The sequence below is a fragment of the Oryzias latipes genome, chromosome 3 (genome assembly GCF_002234675.1).
Source record: "Oryzias latipes chromosome 3, ASM223467v1".
In the NCBI taxonomy this organism is placed as follows: Eukaryota; Metazoa; Chordata; class Actinopteri; order Beloniformes; family Adrianichthyidae; genus Oryzias; species Oryzias latipes.
Genome location: NC_019861.2, coordinates 30,983,696 through 31,005,633, shown reverse-complemented (window position 1 = coordinate 31,005,633; position 21,938 = coordinate 30,983,696). Strand labels below are relative to the sequence as shown.

General features: G+C 36.6%; 1 protein-coding gene across 1 annotated transcript; it reads right to left on the bottom strand.

Annotated features, from left to right (window-relative positions):
* Positions 1–368: 368 nt before the first annotated feature.
* On the bottom strand, positions 369–18,835 carry pepd (peptidase D). Its single transcript, XM_023953649.1, has 15 exons — positions 18,747–18,835; positions 16,298–16,481; positions 14,615–14,742; positions 13,210–13,273; positions 10,357–10,404; positions 10,026–10,087; positions 9,740–9,784; positions 8,085–8,160; positions 6,863–6,909; positions 5,887–5,955; positions 5,498–5,575; positions 5,097–5,245; positions 3,452–3,636; positions 2,170–2,361; positions 369–921 (listed from the first exon to the last, which is right to left on the bottom strand). The coding sequence occupies exons 1-15, from the start codon at positions 18,761–18,763 to the stop codon at positions 787–789; spliced, it is 1,479 nt and encodes a 492-aa protein (XP_023809417.1). The 5' UTR covers positions 18,764–18,835; the 3' UTR covers positions 369–786.
* Between the last annotated feature and the right edge of the window lie 3,103 nt (positions 18,836–21,938).

Below are 21,938 nucleotides of genomic sequence, written 5' to 3'. Positions count from 1 at the left end.
CACGGCCTTCATGGGGAAAAAAGCAAAAAGTGGATAAATTCTGAACAGGTTATTAGAAAAAAAGACGGCGCTGGTCTAAATGTAGTTTCAGCTCCTGGCGGTGATTTCATGGTGTTTGTCCACACCCCCAGGTTGGCATAACCAGTCAGTAAATTGTTTTTAAAAGGGAAAAAGGTGGTAAAGAAGAGGTATGGGACTTAAGGTAGGTACGCTGACCTAATAGGTATCAGTTTCAGCATGTGACTGGAGGCTGAGACTCCCGAGAGCGACCTTCCGCGGCAAGAAAAAAAGCTTCCAGAGTGTACCAGGTTACATATACATGTGCTTTAAACAGATTGAAATAAATGTACAAAAAATACAAGAACAAGTTCGAGTCAAAAATGTTTATTTTATCCAGTGTTACTGCATCTTGTAAACACAGGATTACAGAGAGGGAGGATGTAAAAAGGTTTAAAAAATTACAAAACTGTGCAATTTGGGAGGCAATACACTGTTCAAGAAAGGTTTCCCTTTTAAAGTCTGCATAAACAAATTTCAGAGTCACAACTTTCATTTCTGGATTCATTATTGGCACATAGAGCTCAGACCAGGGCTTATTCAGTATGAAAACGTATCTTTTTTTATTGGAATAATAAGAAGCTTGCTACATATAAAGAGGCTCGATATCAAGCAGATGTGGAGTGAAATTTATTGTCCTTCAAAACATAGATTTTATCTGTTATCTCTGTAATTGTATTTTTTTTAACCGTTTGCACTAAATTAATTCCATCTGGTTCTTGAACACTTCTACTTGTTTTGGACCGGGCTGAACGGTTTGCCAGAGTCGGCCATAAACGCTTCGATCTCCTCCACCGTGCGAGGGACGCAGGTCAGCAGCTCTACGCCATCCGCCGTCACTGCTATGTCGTCTTCAATGCGAACCTGCAGGCAGCAGAAAACCATGGACAAAAGACAAAAGTTCAATGTGAGGTGGATCAGTTAAGCAATATTAAAAATGTATACGCAAATTTAAGTTAGAAACCAGATTATAGTAACTATGTAAAGTGTGTATTTCTTTATCTTATTTTACATTTTTAAATGTTCAAATCCATTCATGAATTAAGATATATTTAGGAAGATATTTTGTTATTGATAGCTTGCAATAATCAAATTCCGGTTTGAAATTTAAGTTTTTTCTAACTAGGCCTGCACAATAAAGCGCAGTTTATTGATAACACAATATCAAGCTGTGCCATACGCATACAGCAAATGACGGCAAAAATTGCGATGAATGGCTACCTTACATGTGCTAAAACAATCTTATGGCAGCTTGAAGTGCTTTTATAATCAAATAAATCCAATTTAGCATTTGACAAATCAGATGGAGCCCTTTTATGTTAGATGCTCGATTCCTATGTAGACGAGGGTCATTTGAAGTGTAATTTAAGTTATGTTGACTCTTATTTAAATTAAACTGTTGCAGTAAAATGGAAATTATGTATTTAGTTGTTTTGCTATTTGTTCATGCATCTACAGTTATGTCGTCATTGCAATATTAATCACAAATATCGCAGGTGTTCCTCATACCGTGCAGCCCCATCTCTAACCTGAAAACTATATAATGTCAAATCCGTTCCATGTCCTTTTTCAACCTACAAAAATATATAAAAATTCCACTGTCTATAAAATAAGAAGCCATTAAAAGGAAAATTATTTGATTTTTCTGGACTTTGTTTCATTTTCTTGCACATCTCAAGCAGCATCAAGGCAAATGCTGTCGTTTCTGAATGTGATTAAGTTTGTGAAATACCCGACCAACTCATGTGGCAGCGACAATCATTGTTCATGCGACGTCTGGTTTCACAAACTGAGCCTGTCATCAGAACCAGCCCTGTAAGTCTAAATGAACTGCTGCTTCCTGGTCGTTCTATGTGCGTTTATCATGATGAACACACAAGTTAACAAGTTCTAGTGAAGTATATACGGATCATAGAGATATCAGAGTTTAGTTCCAGGTCAAACCTGACACACGTTAGCAAGCAAACAGCAAGTTTCTATCATTCATGACATAAACATTTCACAATCTACCAAATTCCCTTTACTTTTGTTTGGAAAATGCAACTAATTTTCTCTGCTTTGTGTTCCACTTTAAAAAAAAAAAAGGAAAGACGATCACATAAACACACTGACCCCTCCAAAGCCTCTGAAGCGAGCCAGCATGTGGTCGTTGATGAAGCAGCGCTGAGCGGGGTTGGATAGGGCTTGATCCAGCAGGTGGTTGATGAAGTATATTCCAGGCTCCACGGTGAGGACCATCCTCTCCTGCACCAAGCGAGCCATACGGAGGCTTCTCAGTCCGGGTTCATCAATGCGGTCCACCCCCTTAAACACAAGACGGCATGGAGAAAAACTTCTTGATACGTGAAAACTGCAGCCAAAACCCTGGAGGGTATATGGTCCCTATTGAAAGGTGAGTTTATTGTTTGTAACTTTCTGCAATAATTTAAGCTTGTTTTAAAGTCACACTCCAATCATGTTGTTTTAGCCAAAAATGTAAAAAAAAAAACAAGAAAAAAAAAAAGGTGTTTTCTTGGAACAGCAGGAGTTCATTAGAAAATCGCCTCAGAGTTCTGGGTGGGACTGTAAGTGCAAAGTAAGCCCACTCCCATTTCCCGTCGCTCTCCAGCTAGCATACAGCCCCTCCCAACCTCAACCTAACATTACCGGTGCAACAAAAATGGTGAGCAATATCGGAGCTATTCAGTCGTACAGTTATGAGCCAGATGCCAGCTCAGACGAAGAATCGACTAGCCTTTTTGAATTTTTGTCACATCTACAAGCATGTTTTCCTCTGCTCCTGATTTAAATAAGAAATATTCAGAAATGCCATTTTAATCTTTATTTTCTTTATATTAGTCCTCTTTCATCATGACAATGCCACAAGAACATGTTCACACTGAAACACCATTTTCATCGGAGGGGGTCTTAAACAGTTTTTACTCTTCCTTTCCACTAAAAAGTAGAGTTGAGTAAAACTTTGGTTCTGGTAAATAAAACTTTATTTTAAGTGTCTTTAGAAACTTTAAGCAAAGACTTTGCTTGAACTTAGGTGTTTTAAATTGAATTTTCCCAAGAGTCCCTTCTGGAATCATTCAGCTGCTGAAGTGGAAACACTGCTTGTTAGCTTTTCCCTCCATTTCCTGGTGAATTCCTGCATCGCAGCATGAAAGCTTCTGTGTTCAGGCGCAACCAACATTTCACCTTCTTCTCTCTGCCCTCGCCCTGAACCCATTCATGTGGCTTGACCTCCTCGTGTTCCCCTCTCACTTCTGCATCAATACTCTCTGTATAATTGATGACTCATCAATATTTTAGGAACATCATCTTCTGTGTCAAGAGCGTCCCTGCCAAAGCCTCATCTGCAGACCGATGCTTGTTACCGTAACCATCACTGAATTCTTCTCCGCCTGACCTCCGGGTAACCTCCCACGTCGTGCACGTCGATGCCCAGCAAGTGTCCCAGGCCGTGGGGCATGAAGACGGAGCCCAGGTGCACCTTCATCATGTCGTCAACGCCGCCGTGCAGCAAGCCAAGCTTCACCAGTTCTTCCAGGTGAATCCTGTCAGCCAGGCGGTGCATGTCAGTCCATTTCACACCTGCAAAACAAACGCATGTTGCACTGAGAAAAGGAGGATTTACAAGAATACTGTCACTGGAAATTGAAATTAAAAAACGACTTTAATAAAAAAAATGCATCACTCTTTAGAGATCCTGCTGACATTTTGTCCCATTTAGTTTTTCATATTTTGAAGGCATTTATAATGATTTTTATACAAAGAACATCCTTTCAATTAGAAACAAAAACATAAAAAAACATTCATTAAATTGCCTTAGCTACTTAAAATGGTCTAAAAAGGCAGAGCTACACAAAAAGTCTACTAATTTGTTCCTTGCTGTAAAATTAATGAGTTTTACTTTTCAGTTTTCACATTTATTCTAAAATTTAAATTCACATTTTGCTTTGTTCAAACATTATTATTTAATACTGGTTCTTTTTTTAAACATTTCTTAACTCAACGACTGTATATAAAAAAGTTGTTGGTGAAAAATTAATTAAATTTCCTCATAAAAGCACATCTGTGTGCACATTTCCATAAATGTCCTTCTAATACAGACTATGTTTGACTGAATTTGTTTTTAAATCATTTCCCATTTATGTTATTGTTTAATGTTTTTTTTAAAAGTTTAAAAGTCATTTTTTTAATCAAATGAAAACTAAAATAAATTTGGGTTTAGACGACTACTGCCTATAGGAAATAAATAACATTGGAAAAAAAATGACGTAAAAAAACACATCGTCTCTCCCCACAAAAATTAAATCCCAGAGGAAAACCAACAAGGTCTGAAGTTACTAGCTCGTTGTGAAATACTAGACTGAAAGGGCTGCAATCTTCTACTTCTGATTAAGAAAAAAAACAAAACATGCTGTATTTTACAAAACAATTCAAAATTAATGATTGGATAGTAAACTTCCATTTAAAATATTTGTGTACTTTTTTTTTTTAAAGATCTTCAAAAATAAAGGAACCTGTAGATTTTTTTCAAAGCGCACATGAAAATTAAACTTGTCATTAAACAGCACTTAATGAACACTTTAGGACATTTTTCTCAATTATAGGATGCTTTTGGGGGCTTAAGACCGTCCAGCTTCCTCCTCCTGTGAGGCAAACAGCTACTCTTGTAGATGCAGAAGGAAGAAAATCTGTCTGCTTCCTGTCTGTTAAAGCCCCCATGACACCTTTAATCCATCATTTTTTTTAGTGGTCCATCATTATTTTTCTATTAGCTTTAAAGAACTATTTATTTGTACGCCCTCAAAGATGCCAGATGTCATGGTTTTGACGCTCCCCGCCTTGTATTCCCTCACACAAGCTTAAGTTTGAGTTTAAAATGAAAACAGACTGGGACTATGAATTGATCTGTAGCTTCAGGTAAAACTAAACCCTTTTGTGGACTTTGCAGTCATATTTATGTAACAATTTAACATAGAATTACAAAAAAAGAAGACAAGTGAAGGCGAAAGCTGCTGGCTTAGAAGGTTTTTTGTTTTTTTAACCTGGTTTGATGGCAGCCAGGACGGCGCGAGATGACTTCAGAACGGCCTCATAGATGGCCTTCTGGTCTGGAGTGAACTTGCCGTTGGCTGGAAAGGAGCAGGTGATGTCTGAAGAGTAGCAGTAGTACTCCCCACCCATGTCAAACAGACTGCAGGCAACCGAAACATCAGAGCGAATTAAGTCAAATTTTATTCAAAAATGCTTTGGGCTTGTTTTCAAAGCATTTTTTTTCAAGTTTCTTGGGTGGAAGACACAAATGAAACTTAACTAAAGGTCACATTTTTACATAACAAAATGACAACAAACAGAAAAGGAAAAACCTATACTTTATCGCTACGTAGCATATCTACATGTAAATATTACACATCGACAGCCTAGAGTGCAGGAAAAAGCTACGCACCACATGTCTCCATCCTGAATAGTCTTGTCATTGGGAGCTCCAGCATGGCCATAGTGGAGGACAGAGGAGTTATTGCCCCTGGTTTGAATGCAAAACACACAATTTAGGCATGAATGAATTACAGACAAGAATTCATGCTGAAAAATTAAGTGAAAAGGGTAGCAGAGATGAACAGTGACAGCAGTGTCATGTTCCAGACTAAAAATTTCAACAGAAACAGGACTCTCATCCTCTAACTAATAATCTATAGGACAAAACTCCCGACCTTTATGGTAAAGGGCGGACAGCGCTTAGAAAAATGATTTTCATCCAAAGTGACGTGCCCTCTGTATTTAGTAACTAATCATCAAGTGCAAATGTGGGTGAAAAACAATGAAGGCCAGCCTTACGATCCACAGATACAGGTGTAGGAGGTGTGGCGCATCCCTCCTTTGGTGTAGCAATAGTGCTGAAAAAGACTGCAGGAACAAAAAAAAAAAAAAAAAACTTTAGCAGGACAAATGACGTGCAGCAATTTCAGCATATCCGAGATCAGAGAGAACATTTCTTCGCTTTAAAAACGGCCCTGCTCTCTGCCTGATTCGATTCTTTTTTTTAAATTCATTGAAGAACATTTTTTTAATCATTTTCAGGCCCGGCACATCAAAACACTTCACAGACGCTGACGGCAGACTGGCTTTGCCTGCGTTTCATGGTTCCTCCAACAGAGCAAAATGTAATTAAGGATAACAGACGGCTGTTTTGATAACACGACACTATGGGGGCGGGGCCATAAATAATAAATTCTAACGTGGGAAGAGGTAAAAACAAATTAAACCACATTGCAAAGTATTTTGCTTGCATTATTAAAGATTCTTCAGTGTAAATATCAAATCAATGATTGTTTGATCGATCAGAAAATACTGAGGCTGATGACTCACTATATGATGACTCAGTAGTTACACAGATTATAGGCCTGAATACGTTTAATTCTGCATTTTTTGACATATAATAGTTGACATTACACACAGCCTCTTGACCAGGACATGTTCTTAAGGCATTTGTCTGAGGATGGAGAAGAAATATAAAGAAAATTAAGCTCAAAATTGCATTTCTGAGTATTTCTTTATTCAAATCGATGGGAATCAGAAGCAGACAAAGAAATGCCATCTATAAAAAAAAATAAAAAACGCATCCAAACTCTCCCTAACGGAAAGGGGAACATTTAATAATAAAAAAGTATAAATCAAGAATTGCATTGATTTAAAAGAGGCAAAAACGAGATCTTTTGTTTTTATATATCAGTATTGTAATAATGTCAAGTATATAGATTTTAAAATTGGTAAAAGAAGAATGCCGGATAAAAAAAAAATCAGGAAAAATTACCTCTCCATTTCATATTCTTTCTGTCCCGGTTTGACGTTTTTCATGATCTAAAACAAAAAAAAAGGTTTCATATTATCAACACATTTAAGAGATTGCATGGATAAATATTTTTTAATCTATCCTGAACATTCAACTATATTATTAGAAAATAATTTTCTTCTTTTTGGCACCAATCTATCTTTGAATTGAAAAAAAAAAGACTTAATATTTTTCGAATGTTTCAAATAAAATCTGCACTGAAGACGCCTCAATGTTTGCAGATTAGATTGCATTAACTTTTCTGAAAATCAGCTACTTAGCAGGTCAATACCAAAAACATGATCTGCTTGGAAAGGTTAGTGAAAGAGGAAAATGCAGTTTAAACCCCCCCCCCCCATCAGTCAACTACAGAATTGGGGCTGGCCGGCGTTTGTGTTGGCAGTGGAGAAGGTTGCTGGTATGTTGCAGGGGTTACATGCATTAAGAAGAAGCTTCTGTTTTCCAGCATTCACTTATCAGTGACCCAACAGATCGAAGCCGTTAGCCAAAACAGATAAAATAATAATTTTCTCACTCCTACTCTGCTCTTTATCCGTTGCAGTTTTTGTCTGCTGCTTGTCCCAAAAAAAACCCAAAACAGTCCTGTGAGGCTGTTTCCTTAAAGTACTGGCACATTCCCATCACGGATGCAAATATCTGAACTGTAAGCCATTCAGGAGTGAAAAATGCATTTATTTTTTCTTTAATGCTTGAGAAAATCCTTAACCCTAATGCAATAAACCTAAACTATTCTGTTTTTCTCCAATTGTCTCTTGAGAGTTTGAGTCTAAATGAATCCATGTTTACCGATGCAGCAAAGCATGCAGGTAGAGCTGTCAGCACCATTTTTCGCAATAAAAGAAAATGATGGCACGTCTGAAAAGGCTTCAGTGAATCACTTCACAGGACAGATAAGATTGTGAGGTCAACTGCTGCAGCCCTGCAGAGCCTATACATGAAATAAAATCATGTGCACTCTGCAAACTCTGTTTTCATGTTCCAGCTTACTGGTCAAATGTTATTCCGGTCAACTGCCAAGTCCCTGAACTATAAGAGACAGTTGGAAAAAGAGAGAATTTCTAAACATTTATGGTTTCAGGTGAGTCTTAAAGATACTGTCATGCTCTGAGCCGTTCAGACTCTTGTGCTTTTTCTCAATGTGAATCCATTTAATCATCCGTGCATAGGAGGAGCAGGTTCTTACCATTTTATGAGCCTCACTGGAAATCCTGTTGGTGTAGCGAAGGACTTCCAGCTCCATGTCCGTCTTCAGGAGACGACTGCGAACGCAGACGGGGAAAAAAAAAAAGAGTGAAGCTGCTCATGTGCAAACAAGGACAGACTTTCCTCTAAGGTTAGGCAAAAATAATGCAAGTTTGTACATTTATAGGTGCAGTTACAGCAACAAACTCTGTCTTCAACAGCCTGATGGGAGAAGGCAACAGAATAGAAAAAAAAAGGCCAAGGTTGTGTCAGAATTCTTTCACAACCTAGTACACTTTATAGCACGTTTATCGTTTTTTTCGGAGTCTCTGATTCTGCAATCCCCAAATCCAGTGGCATGGAAATTTCCCAGAAGTCTATGCGAAGATCTAGCGTGCATCGATGCTCACTTGATTGGCGAATATAGACCACAATGCATGGGGTTTGAATGATTTGTCATTTGAAAGAATTATTTTAAAATTATTTTTAATAGTTGTAATTATTAAACTGGATTCTTAAATAGTCTCTGTAAAATGTTCCTATTTTTTAGGTTTTTACTTCAGCAAATCGGTGACCTTTTGAGAATTTTTTTTTTGTGGAAAATGTTGTTTTTTTGTAAAGATGTGTCCGAAGTTTGTTAAAAAACGTGACACTAGACAGTCCTACACTATAGTGTTGACTCGCTACATTACAGTTGACCGTTCACAGTCTCGCCGTTTCGTGGATTTTTTTCCAGATCAATTTAGCTTTTTTTTTTTTTTTTCCTCCACTGTTCTGCATCCTGATTGGCTAAAAAGCATTGTCAATCTTCATGTCTCCTGTACAAAATGCGTTCAGCTTACCAAATGTACAAAAATCTATCATCAGGATAGAATATTTGTTTTCGTTCTATAACTCTGGACTTATTTTTCCATGAAAGTTTGAACTTTGAGGGTTTAAACAAGAGAGAAAAGTGGGAAAATATTCATGTCTGATAGAGAGAAGTGTAAAAAGTGTGCAGTGAGGAGTTTTACAGCCTTAAAACATTTATAATCCCATATTGAATTTCACTTATCGTGGGTTATTTTTAAAATATGACCCCCTAATCATTGTCTTTTAGCCATTAGGAAGTAGTGAGGGAATTCAGACACAGGCTAGACTTAACCTACAGGAATTTTTAACTGATAGAGTTTGCCATTTCTATATTTGCCGTCAGTTTTCCTTGTAGTGATGACCTTGCCTGATACAAACAACTATTTCACCAAAACATATCATCAAATGATTAATAGAGTGTTGATAACCAGCAGAAACAAGCTTTTTCAAAGGGAGGCTCTAAACAGGAAGACAGGGCAGAGGGTTCAATCAGGCTCTGCTCCCCAGGAGTTGTGCCTACGCAGCATTCCTCCTCATTTCTGCAAATGTCAGTTCATCTGGAGGGTGCGAGCTCTAATACCAATGAGAGGCAGGCAAGCACGAAGTCCATCATATCCATGCAGGCGGATTTCAGGGGTGGGGGTGGATGAAGGACAGAGGAGAGAGATTCTCATTACGGAAACTCAATCACCAAAGTTGACAGATGCAAATGGAAGGGGGTTCACGGGAAACCAAATTCAGAATCTAAAAAAAAAAAAATGAATATTTGCGTTCATCTAAGAAAAACCAATTGGAGCTTCTCACCATTCCACGATGACCGGATGTAAAAGACTGTTGTTCACCGTGAACCTGGAGACAGACGGGACAAAAGCAGACGATGTGAGTTTGATGAATAAACAACAAGTGCTTTCAAAGAAAAGTACTTAAGACAACCAATCAAAGCTAAATCCTCGTTGTTTCCAGTTAGTGTGCATTAAAAATATGGTAAATTCAAATAAAAATGACCCCTTTTTTAAAAACTATGCACAATAAGGATTTATTTTTTCTATTTAGTTGTTCATAATCCTGATTTAAAGCAGAAAAATCATACCGACTGATTCCTTCAAAGGAGGCTTCGCGGCAGACGCTCCCGCTGTCGGTATTCAGGCCTCGCTGCAGGAAGGAAATAAAAAAAAAGTGGATCTAAATCAGATTATCACATCAAAAGATTACAAAGGCAGTTCAGACTTATTTTGATGTCACATTTTTAGTATCAAATCAATAACTAATACGTCTCAGAAAATTACGTTTTGTTTTCCTTTAAAAATCACAAGTACAGGAAGTTTGAGCCGCTGGTTTACACCAAATGTTAAAAACCGGCTCCGTTTTGAGAGTCCAATATTTAATAAGAACCAAAGAATGAGCTGATAGAGGACTGTTACCAGTGTCAGGAGAACAGCTGGTGTCATCCTGGACAGGACATCAGCGATCTGCAGGGATGCGGGCAGACAGAGCATCATCAGAGGAGTCGCTGCAGAAACGACAAGCTTCACTTCCCTGCTGCTTTGAGTCAGCACATTGCAGGTGAGTCAGGCGGCTCCGTCCAGCTGCTGCGAGTCCACAGCAGAAGCACCACGAAAAAAAAGACTCGGTCCTGGGACTATGCTAAAACAGCTGTCGTTTGACTCCTCATCCTAATGTTCATTAAACATTTGACCTCCTGAGCAAAAATAAATAAGACCTGAAAAATCTTATATTATGTCCCGCAGCAGTCCTGGACTGAAAGTACCAGATTGTTTTTGCAATTCTTTTTTCTTACTGTGCCTTGGAGCAAAGATTTCACCCTGCTACATACTAAAAAGTCACCAAAATTTGCAACCAGCCAGTACCTGGTGAAAATTAATTTCTGGCATTGGCCACCTTTAATACTAGCAACAAAGTTAAACTCTTTTAAGGGATGTCGATCTATTGTCACCTTACCCCTTGAGCATCATTGGCAAGATACTTGGGGAAAACTTTTGGAAATAAAGTTTAAAGAACAGCGTAAGTGTGGTGAGCTTGCAAAGTGGCGAGTTACTGTTACGTGCACATTTTTCACCAAAACATTGTAAAAGAAAAAAAAGTGATACATGAATCCCTGGCTTAAGCTGAATGAAACGATATGACCATATTAGGAACCTCTGTTGCTATGGGAATTCAAAAGTTTACTTTTGCCGATTATTCTAAAAGTTAGACAGACATGATTGTCACCCCTAGGCGATCAAAAAAATAAAATGTTTGCTTTGAAGATAAAACCAACAGAAAGCCTCTATTCTGAAAAAGTTTTTTTTATGACTTTGTCACAAGCAGCACTGACCAGGGTGGCAGGGTCAACGGAGGAGACCATAAAGGAGGTGATCATAGTTCTCGAACATGATTCAGGAATAAAACAAAGTGACAAAAAAGAACTTTAGAGGTCTAATAGTAAGTTGTACATTTACAGCATTTTTGTCGCTCAGCCCTGCAGATGAAGCTCTGGCTTCACACAGGTCTCTTTCCCTCAAGTGTGGCAGCAGTATCACCTCAACGCAATGAGGTCAGAAACTGATGATCTCTTGTCTCTCTTTCACTGATAGGAGGATAACTGTCCAACGTGCAGCAGCTATCTTTCTAGGTAAGAGCATCTGCTGTTAACAGCTGCCAGATCTTTGGATCCACAGTCAAAGTTCTGCACCAAGTCACATTTACCACCAGGAAACCACATTATATGTTCCAACTAGTGTGAATTACTTGATAACTGTTTAGAAAACATACCTAAAGCAACTGCCTTGATTAGATAATATGGTGGAGAAGAGGAGGAAAGCAGCTATGAGGATGTGAGAAAGACCTAACTGGCCGTGCTGCTGGTATTTAAGGATGGGAAAGCAGTTAATGCACATGTGAAAGTAAAATGATCTCCAGCGTGGCACCCACCTACACCAGAGCACAGACCGACCCCGTTAACATCGGAATGAACATTGTAGACTGGTCCCTGTTCATCTCGATGGTGCAGAGCTCATGTGATAGTCATTGAAAACTCACCTCATGTACAAACATCTAGATCAACCATTTAAATGATGACCTTAGCTTTAAGAAAAGCTGCTGCAGCTTAAAAATAACCTCATGAAAAAGAACATTAGAAGAGGTGACAAAAAACTCCCATCAGATGAGATTTTGAAACAACAAAGATATATAAATAATCTTAGGCTTTTGTTTAAGTTCGTCTAATCGCATCATTTTGTTTTGTCTTCAAAAAGTCTCAGACTTTTTAAAGTAAGGGTCTTAATTTCTTGAGAAGTACCTATAAAAGCCAATAAAAATATCCCTAACCTTTGAGAGTCCTATGTGTCATTTGATTTATTCTGCCAATATTTAGAAAATGTATTTATTACTAAAAAAAATAAAAGTAAAGTAAATAAACAGCAAAAACATCCAAATCTCCACAAAGGATAACAACAAAGATGGTGTCAAAAAAAAGTGAATTTAAATGCATATAATAAAAATTATAAGGCACACAGGGATTTTACATACCGTAAGTAAAAGTGACATTGGCTAAAAAAATACTCTGGTAAAAGAAAACGTACTTATTTAAGTAGGTATAAGTAAATAATTGGAAAAAAATTCTAGTCAATAACAGAGTAAAAGTTTAAATATTTTGTCCGGATTTATAAAATTAAAATTAAAGTGTAATTTCTATTTCTTTCAGATTTTAAAACTATGTCTTTAATTAAATGAAACAAATAAATAAAAAAAAGGCTTTAGAGATTTTAAAGCAACAAGACTTTCACTAATGTGCAGAATTAATGAGAAAAGCCAAATATTGGATTTTGGTAGTTGTGTTACCCAATACCGTAACTCTATATTTTAAAATTTGTTTTCATTTTTTGTTGAATTTAAAAAAAAAGACTTGCATAAAATTATGTTAATGTTAAATAAATAGTAAAAAGTTTTGAAAGAAAGAATAAAAATGTAACTAGATTAACACAGATCATTGTAGCTGAGTGAAAGTAGGGATTTAATATCTATTTGAACCCAGAGTAAACATAATGCAAAGATCAAAAAACTTTTGGGCGAACAATTTTGAGATAAAATTACTTGGGTAAATGTAAAAAAAGGAAAGTTTGACATGAAACTAGATGAACAATGACATAATTCATTGCTAAACTCTCATGAGGAAGCACTCAAGTACCTGAATGTGAGTCAGAGCTCTACGACCGAACACAAAGATTCAATCACTGCACTAAATAAAGGTCAGATCTGCACAAAGCAGCACTTACGTCAGCCGTGTAATGCACTTCATCCACCGCATATTTCTCCTTGAAGTGCTCTTTAGGAAAAATCCTGTAAACAAAAGAAAAGCAACGTAAAGACAAATGCAATAAATAAGAAAACATCTGCCATTTTCACAAGAAGAAAAGCTCAACAGGCACAGTAAAAAGACGGCCTTTTATTCAATGCAAAAATAATATTGTAACTGTAAAAACTGTATAAGCTGAAAACAAAAAAATCAAAACCCACTCCGATCATCTTTTGATCTAAATGTTCCCCGTGGACTTTTATTTTTAATTCTGCAGTTTTTAGGCAAAATGGAAAACATGGGTCATTTTCTAGGGCATAGTTTCTGCAGAGAGGCAGGAGTTTATTAGAAATTTGCCTCGGAGTTGTGTGGAAGCCTTTAGCGGTGCAACAAAAATGATGAGCGACACTGGAGCTATCCAGCTATACAGGTTTGAGCCATGAAGACGTACATGGATCTAGCTGGAGGGAGCAGGGAGCTTGTGGCCTGACCAGCGTATTTTCTACGTCTCAAATGAGTTTTTGTTTTTGTTTTTAAACAGCATTTTTCGTCTGCTCCTGATTCACAGTGATTTGAATACAGAAACACTCCAAAATGCAATTTTGGAGCTTAGTTTTCTTTATACATGTCAGAAAAATGCCACAAAAACATGTTAAAAAGCACAGTTTTCATTGGAGTGGGCCTTTAAGATGCAAAAGACTCCCAAGAATTCTGTGGTTATTCTTATGTACAACTGCTTAAACTGTTGCCAAGTTTGGTAAAATATTCATCTCAACCGCATAAACTTTCAATGAAGTCTCCTGACAATGATCTGCTTCTTTCATACAGAGGTTCAAACTGGCACTATGCAGACTTTGGACCAAAGAGATAGCAGCGTAATCTCCATCCAAAGTTCAGACCTCAAGAGTGAAATCATAAAAAAAGAAAAAATTTCAATGTGTAGCTTATGGGAAAAAAAAGAAGTGTGGGGAGAAAAAAAGGTCTCCAAGCATAATTATTCCTGTTTCATTTTTTATAAGTCAGATGACAGGATGTTATAAAGGGAAGTGTAAAAAAATATGGACAAGTCAGCAAGTTTCTATCCAAACATTGCATCCATTGCTTTCATGTTTCTTCTACACGGCAACAATACAGAGGCTGAGAGTTGAACAGAAATCCCTCCTGCATAACAAACAGCATTACACGGTTTTCCTAACCGCCAAGGTGCATTTGTGATGACAAAAAAATGCAATTTAAGGGAACTCTCAGATGCATTTTCAATTGATTCAACTCCAACAGGATCCGTGGCTGAAAGATTCCCACTAAAATTAACTTCTGAAAAGCAAAAGAATAGCTAAGAATGGAGAGTATGCAGCGAACAGAGCTCTGAGGATTAGTGAGCTTACTCTCCCATCCAAGTTGCATAGCTTTCAGGCAGTTTAGGTACAAAAAGGATTGATTTCCCAGAGTCCACATCAATGGCTCCATAGCAGTCGGCTTCAGTCACTCCAAACGACCAGTGAAAGAAAGACTCCTGGAACAACATCAGATACAGAGTAAAACACAAAATGGGGGGAGAGATAAGTGTGTTTCCTCAATTTAGCCGCTTTATTTAATAGAATGTGAAGACTTTCATCTGATGATGCACTCTGATCATCTTTTTTATCTATTGGAAAAGCGGCCTTTTAATTATGCTTATTTTGTTTTTAGCCTAATCAATCAATTTTGTAGGACATGGAAATTTGCCACTGAGTTGTGGGCGGGACAGTAGGTGTGCAGCAACCCCGCCCCCCTTCCTGTTGCCGAGAGCTCAGAGCAGGGAGTTGGAGCATGCCCAGTATAATTTCACCATCACAAATATGGCCTTTTTAAAATAACAAAAAAAAAAAACAGCATTTTTTTGTCTGTTACTGATTCACAACGATTTGAATAAAGATATAAAATCTTTTTTAAATTTTAGAAAAAATGACACAAGAACATGTTAAAAACACAAAAGGAAAGGAAAGGAAAGCCTTCTATGTCCTGGTTTATTTGTTCTAGGGCTGCATGGTATGAAGAAATCTCGCAATTTACGATATTAGTCATAAATATTGCGATGACGATATAACTTGCGATACATGATCAAATCGCAAAACAACCAAAAACATCATTTCCATTTTACTGAAATAGTTTAATTTAAATAAGAGTCAACATAACTTAAATTATTCTCCAAATGACCCTCGTCTACATAACAGGCAAGCATCTAACATAAATGGACTCCATCCGATTGGTCAAACGCATAAAATGATTTATTTGATTCCTTAAATACTTCAAGTTGCCATAAAATTGTTATCTTGCCATTTTAGTCAGACAACTCATGCAGTAGTAATAATATTTATTTTCACATCTTTTAGTTTGCTTTCACATACTTTGTTGCTTTTACATTCTTTGACATTCACTTTCCTTTAAGTTAGCATTCACTTTACTTTAAGTTAGCATTTCACATTCCTCCAAGTGAGCATTTCACATTCCTTTAACTTTGCATTTCACATTCCTTTAACTTTGCATTTCACATTCCTTTAACTTTGCATTTCACATTCCTTTAGTTGGCATTTCACATTCCTTTAGTTTGGCATAAGACTCCGTGCAATTCCAAGAGACAAATTTCCATAAACTTTTGGGTAATAACTACCCCTAACGGAGCTCACGGGTGGAAGCCGGGGAGGAGGGTGGGGCAAAGAACGCAGTGCTGCAGTAAAGAAGGATGAACAACTTACACACCTGGACTTCAATAGGATGCTACACAGGTGAGTTGATTAACCGACCCGCCCTAGGGGAGTGGCCTAAGTAAAAGCCTGCCTGAGTTGGCTGCCCGAAATGCGCCCGAGGGCGCTCACTTGTTGCAGTTTTCGCTGACTTTTGCGATATGTGTATTGCTCTGCATAATATCACGATAAACATTTGGGATTTATTGTGTAGGCCTAATTTGTTCCAACAAAAGACTTTTTCTTAATGTGATCGGCTACACCAGGTGAATGTGTTAGGATGGGTCAAAGTGCTTCAAACTCACTGCTGATAGATAAAAAGAAGAAAAAGTTCGGCCAACTTACCTGCCTGAAGACGACGTCTGTATCTGTGCAGTACCTCTGCTGCTGCTCTCCTCCCTGCAGCACCACCACCGACTTCGGCAACATGCCTTCTTTTCCTTGAAGGCCTTGGCATAACCTTCGACGGTTCTCGGCAAAAAGGGCAGCCGACACCCTGAGGGTGTCATTACCCAGCCAGTAGACAGGTCTGAGGGGACGGAGAGATCAGATCATGGAGATGGAGAGACTGACAGGAAGGATAATTAGTGGTTATATTAAAAACTGAGATGTCATAATCAGAACGTGCAGCACATGCAGCACCAGAACCACACTGACTCTTTACATCATTATCATCATTATCCTCCAAAATGCAAGCAAAACCTGAGTCACATTTTCAGTCAATGTTGAGGCCCAAAACAAGTTTGAAAACAAAGTGAAAAGTTTAAATATAATTTAAAAATATATACTTCAACAAGAAAACCATGGGGTCATTATAACAAATCCTCTCTGAGAATACGACAATTCTGTAATAACCAACAAATGATGAGAATCCATAGCCACCATCTCAAGTGATGCGGAAAAGTTTAAAAAAGTTCAACTTAAATGTATTGTGTAAATGGTATTTATGTAACAAAGAAAGATACTTTCAGTCTGTTAGCGGACTGACAGTTATATTTTAAGTAGTACTTTGAAGTTATTGTTCACCTTTCTGTGCATGCCATCACAACGCTTTGACAGGTGATTAATAGTATTTTATTTTATTTATTTTTTTTACGCCGGATACCCTTCCTAACACAACCCTGTATTAAATCTAGGCTGGGGACCGAAACCCAGATTTGGGTCTTGTGGCTATGCAGGGAGATTGTGGTGTGAAGGGTCTGGCTAGCCTAAAGACCTATACTTCATGAAGCCCATTGGGAATTGAACCCAAAGTGTTACAAACTACTTTTCCCACATTAGTATGAATTTACAGTACGATCATTTTTTTGGACATTTTTAAAGCTTAAAATTTTTTTTTTTTTATCATAAATACCAAAATAACATAGTGTATCAAATGATTTTCATTTATCAAAAATAAATTTCAAATCGGTTATAATTTAATAAATGTTTCAATGAAATAAAAATTGATAAAGACTTGACAGAATCAAATGATTGGACGCAGTTATTTATTGCTTCCTGTTGCTGAACCTCCTTAAGACAACCTGTTGAGCTACAGTGGGGAGAAGACTTGTTATGGTTTCTGAAGCTAATCCTCTGGATTGGGTCAGATGATTTCAGGCGAAACACAGTGGATTGAGGCAGAAAGGCACACTTGTAACCAATATGTGTTGGATATAAATCTTGGTCTCAGGCCAAGGCTGATAAGAAAAAGAAAGACTCAGCAGATCTACTTCCACCTTAAATGCACCAAAGGTTAATCCTCCACCTCAGAGACCTGTAAAGCAAAGGAGTCCTCCTGCAGCATTCTATGTCGACTGGGTTGATGGGTTGATGAGTGGGGGTCGATCAAGATGATCCCCGGCTAGCGACATTTTTACCAATAAATTAAAGATGCAAGAAAATACGATAGACTAAATTTTTAAAAAAGCACAAAAATTTAGAATGTTTAACTAAAAAGTTACTGATTTAATCCAATTTACTTTGGAACAATAATTTTAGGAACAAGATCATTTCCATGTTACTTAATTTCTTTTTATAGGTAATGATTTGTATCAGTGTGACGTTTTATAGGCTTTGTCTGCTATTGCAGTGAGATTCATTGTTCAAGTGGACAGTGACAATAAAGGCATATCTATCGATCTATTGATCTATTATTGCATACGTGCACGGTCAGAATTAAAAATGGATTAGGCCACGTTGCAAAATTTAACATGGCTGGAACAAAATTTCAGATTCCTCAAAGTAAAATTCCTCTAAAAAAAATCACTAACAAATTGTTATGTATTTAATAAACACAATTGTTCTCTTTAACATAAAGAACAGGCTGCCACTGTCCCGTTTCTTAAAGTTGTTTAAATGTAAAAAAAAAAAATAATAATATTATTTAGGGAGTTTCTGCAAATCCAGCACATTCCTAAACCACCCTGCAGCATTTCCATCACGTTCCCATCATGCAGGGCTGTGCGACACAACAGAAGACACGTAATTTTCTCAAACAGGAAATAAGCAACTTTTCAGTTCAACGTGAATATTATGAACGCTGCAAAGCTCACAACCTCACAATATTATCCGTTTTTGTCTGAAGATATAAGGTTCCACTCCATATATTGTAAAAATGTCTGTTTCTTTATGTAAAATACATTTTAAACAAAATAACGGTTTAGAAAAAAATCATGTTCTGCTTAAAAATGCAATGTAATACTATGTGAAAATTTAGCAATAATGACAACATATTGCGAGATTGATGTATCTATTTACAGCTAAAATAAGTGATTAAACCCAGAAAATAACGCTGTTTGTACAGTCAACTCACTGTGGTGCTGCAGCCATGACGATATCTTGAGCCAGATTGTCATGTGTTCACAGGAATCACGTGGTCAGCTCTGGCGCTGAAACAGCTGATGTAGCGCCGTGCTGCTTTCAAGTCTTCAGGAAATTGCAACTTCAATCGAGGAAGTGACAAATCACGACGTTCAAACTTTTTTTCTAGATTATTGAACGTTACAGAACATGCCTTCACTCGCTGCGAATCAACAACAACAGCAATATTATTATTATTAGTATTATTATTATTATTAATAATAATAATACTAATACTAATAATAATAACAGTAATAACAACAACCCAGTGAGGATTTGCAGCCAGAAGGAACAAACACAAACAGACAAATAAAAAAAAAAAACAATCATAAATCCACCAATGCATAGCTTTTGTCTGTTTAATTCTGCCTGTTATTAATGTAAATTGGAATAGATGAATGTTATCTGGTTGTTAAAAGTTTATCCTTAGCAAAAAGTAAATTTAGTGTACGACAAGTATACCTAGTCTAAACTAAAAGTGAGGCACTATTCTTGAAGTTTACTTTTTTATATACTAATTATATAGTAAGCTTAAAATGTTGTGATTTAGTCTGATGAAATATTCAGTTGAGTTAGTATACTACTATTAGTATATACTACTATTATATAGATTATTTCTGAATGTCGTGTTGCTGCCACAGATAAATGAAATTTCCCCATTGTGGGATTAATAAAGTCATCTATCTATCTATCTATCTATCTATCTATCTATCTATCTATCTATCTATCTATCTATCTATCTATCTATCTATCTATCTATCTATCTATCTATCTATCTATCTATCTATCTATCTATCTATCTATCTATCTATCTATCTATCTATCTATCTATCTATCTATCTATCTATCTATCTATCTATCTATCTATCTATCTATCTATCTATCTATCTATCTATCTATCTATCTATCTATCTATCTATCTGTCTATCTGTCTATCTACACTACATGTAGGCCTACATGGTTAACTTGCAATACTTACACTCAAGTTTATGTAATAAAACCAACTTAAAGTAAACTAGTTTTTTTGCTGAGAGTATAGTTGAATAAATTAAACATGCATAGATTCAAGAGAAATGTAACTATTTCGTTTCACAATTAATCTTAAAGCTACAGTTTCTACCAGTCTCTACACTTTTGAACTTAAGTCTGTAATCTCTAGTTTTGAATAAAACATCCCATGGCAAAAAATAATGCACTTAATCTTTATTTTATTAAGTATACTTGAGTTTAAGTATACCAATGTGCTATAGACCATGTCTAATGTAGAAAGCATCCCTACGGAATACTTCTTAAGACTACATTGGAACAGTGTAGATGGTATACAAGTGAACTTTAAATATACAGCCTCGCTTTTAGTATAGACTTGTAGTACACTGAAATAGACTACTTTTTGCAGAGGGATACAGTGAAGATGTTTTGGACAGATTTTTTGAGCACACTGTGCTATGGTGCGTTTACAGTAAGCAGTAGGGGAAGATTTTTTCTCTCCTAGTGTAGAACAGTTCAGAGGGAAACTGATAAATAATGAATAATTCTAGGGGACTGCAGATACATGATGCTTGAAAGCACAATCAGTATGTCATGAAAGACAACATCCAGACAGTGTCAAGAGAAATGAAACTCCCTCTATGAAGTATGGACAGCATTTACCAAGAAGACAGCTTAATGTCTGATGTTTTTAAAAAAAATAAAGTATGGCACTCATGTCATCCTATATTCTAAAGAATTAAATGTTTTAATTGATCCTAAGTAGAATTGGTTGAGCTGCACTCTATAAAAAACATTTTTAACCAAGGAATACAAACATGATTATAGTTAGACTAGAAAATAAGCCTTTTACAAAATGTTCAAATATTTTGAGTCGTTTTAAAATGTGCACAGGATATTTGAACTGTGAGAAAGGAATACTGAACACTGATATTAGCAATGGAACAAATTGCCTTTTATTTACGTTTCTGTGGAGTGGTGACTGAATAAAAATGGTTATCTCTCAGTAAATTGTTCTCCCATGAACTACAAGCAGGTTTATCAATCCCTAGTGCACATTTTTGCAAAGTGCAAACAGCTGGGACTTTTTAAAAGGTCAAAGCTTAATCCATTTTTTTTATAGATTTTGTTTTTCTTTGGAAATGAATCCACAGTTATGTCCATTGATTTCATAATCCAGTCAGAGCTTTTACAGTGTTTTTAGTAGACACACACTCATATTATTCCCCAAAGTTTACCCTGGAAAAGCAAATGAATTTCTGCTTGAAACACAAGAAAAAGCCTAAAAATGAGTGCTGAATCCCAAAACAATATACTGTGTATATATATATAAAAATACAGGGCAGGCCCTACTAGCCTATATCCACCAATCCCAACCTATGAAGTAATTCTGAGCCTTATAAATGCTCAACTGCACAAACACTGTTCTGGAAGTCTGCAAGGTCTTGGTTCAAGCAGGCTCCAGTGGTTCCTTCCGCTCAGCATCCTTCAACAGTTTCAATAAGTCTGAAGCTTATTTTGATTTCTGTTGGTTTTGCACAGTTTACCAATCCTGTACTTAACTGGTGACATTTCAAATGGATTGCAATTCAAGTGAAACTTTTCACTCGAAGACATATTAACCCATTCACACTGCAATTACACGTCTCTTTTAGTCATGCAAGTCAACTTTGTTCAACAGTCCTTTTTTTAGTCAATCATAAAATTTACACCTGACTGATTAATAGATACTTTTGCAGCAACAGTTGCCTTTATGTGGGATTAAATCTCAAAAGGCATAACAAAATATTGAACTTTTGAACAATCATGGGCTGCTAAAAAACAGCTGGAGATTATATTTTTCCAGAGAGAAATTTCAAAAAGCTTCCTGTGAATCATCTAAATATAAATTAATTCAAATGCAACTATAAAAGAGCAACAACTGCATGTAAATATGTATTCTGCTTGTTGTGTAAATACGCAGTTTTTTTTCAAACTCCAGGTTTTTTAAATTGAAACAAAAAATAGATTGCTTTGTTTATATTTTGTTTATATATAATCCAGCAGGATGATATACACATGCGAACATACAATTAAAAATACATTTATCTAAATAATTGGTCACTGCTTGCAGTCACTTGTAAGTAACCTAATGCAGGGGAGATGTTCATGTTGCTAA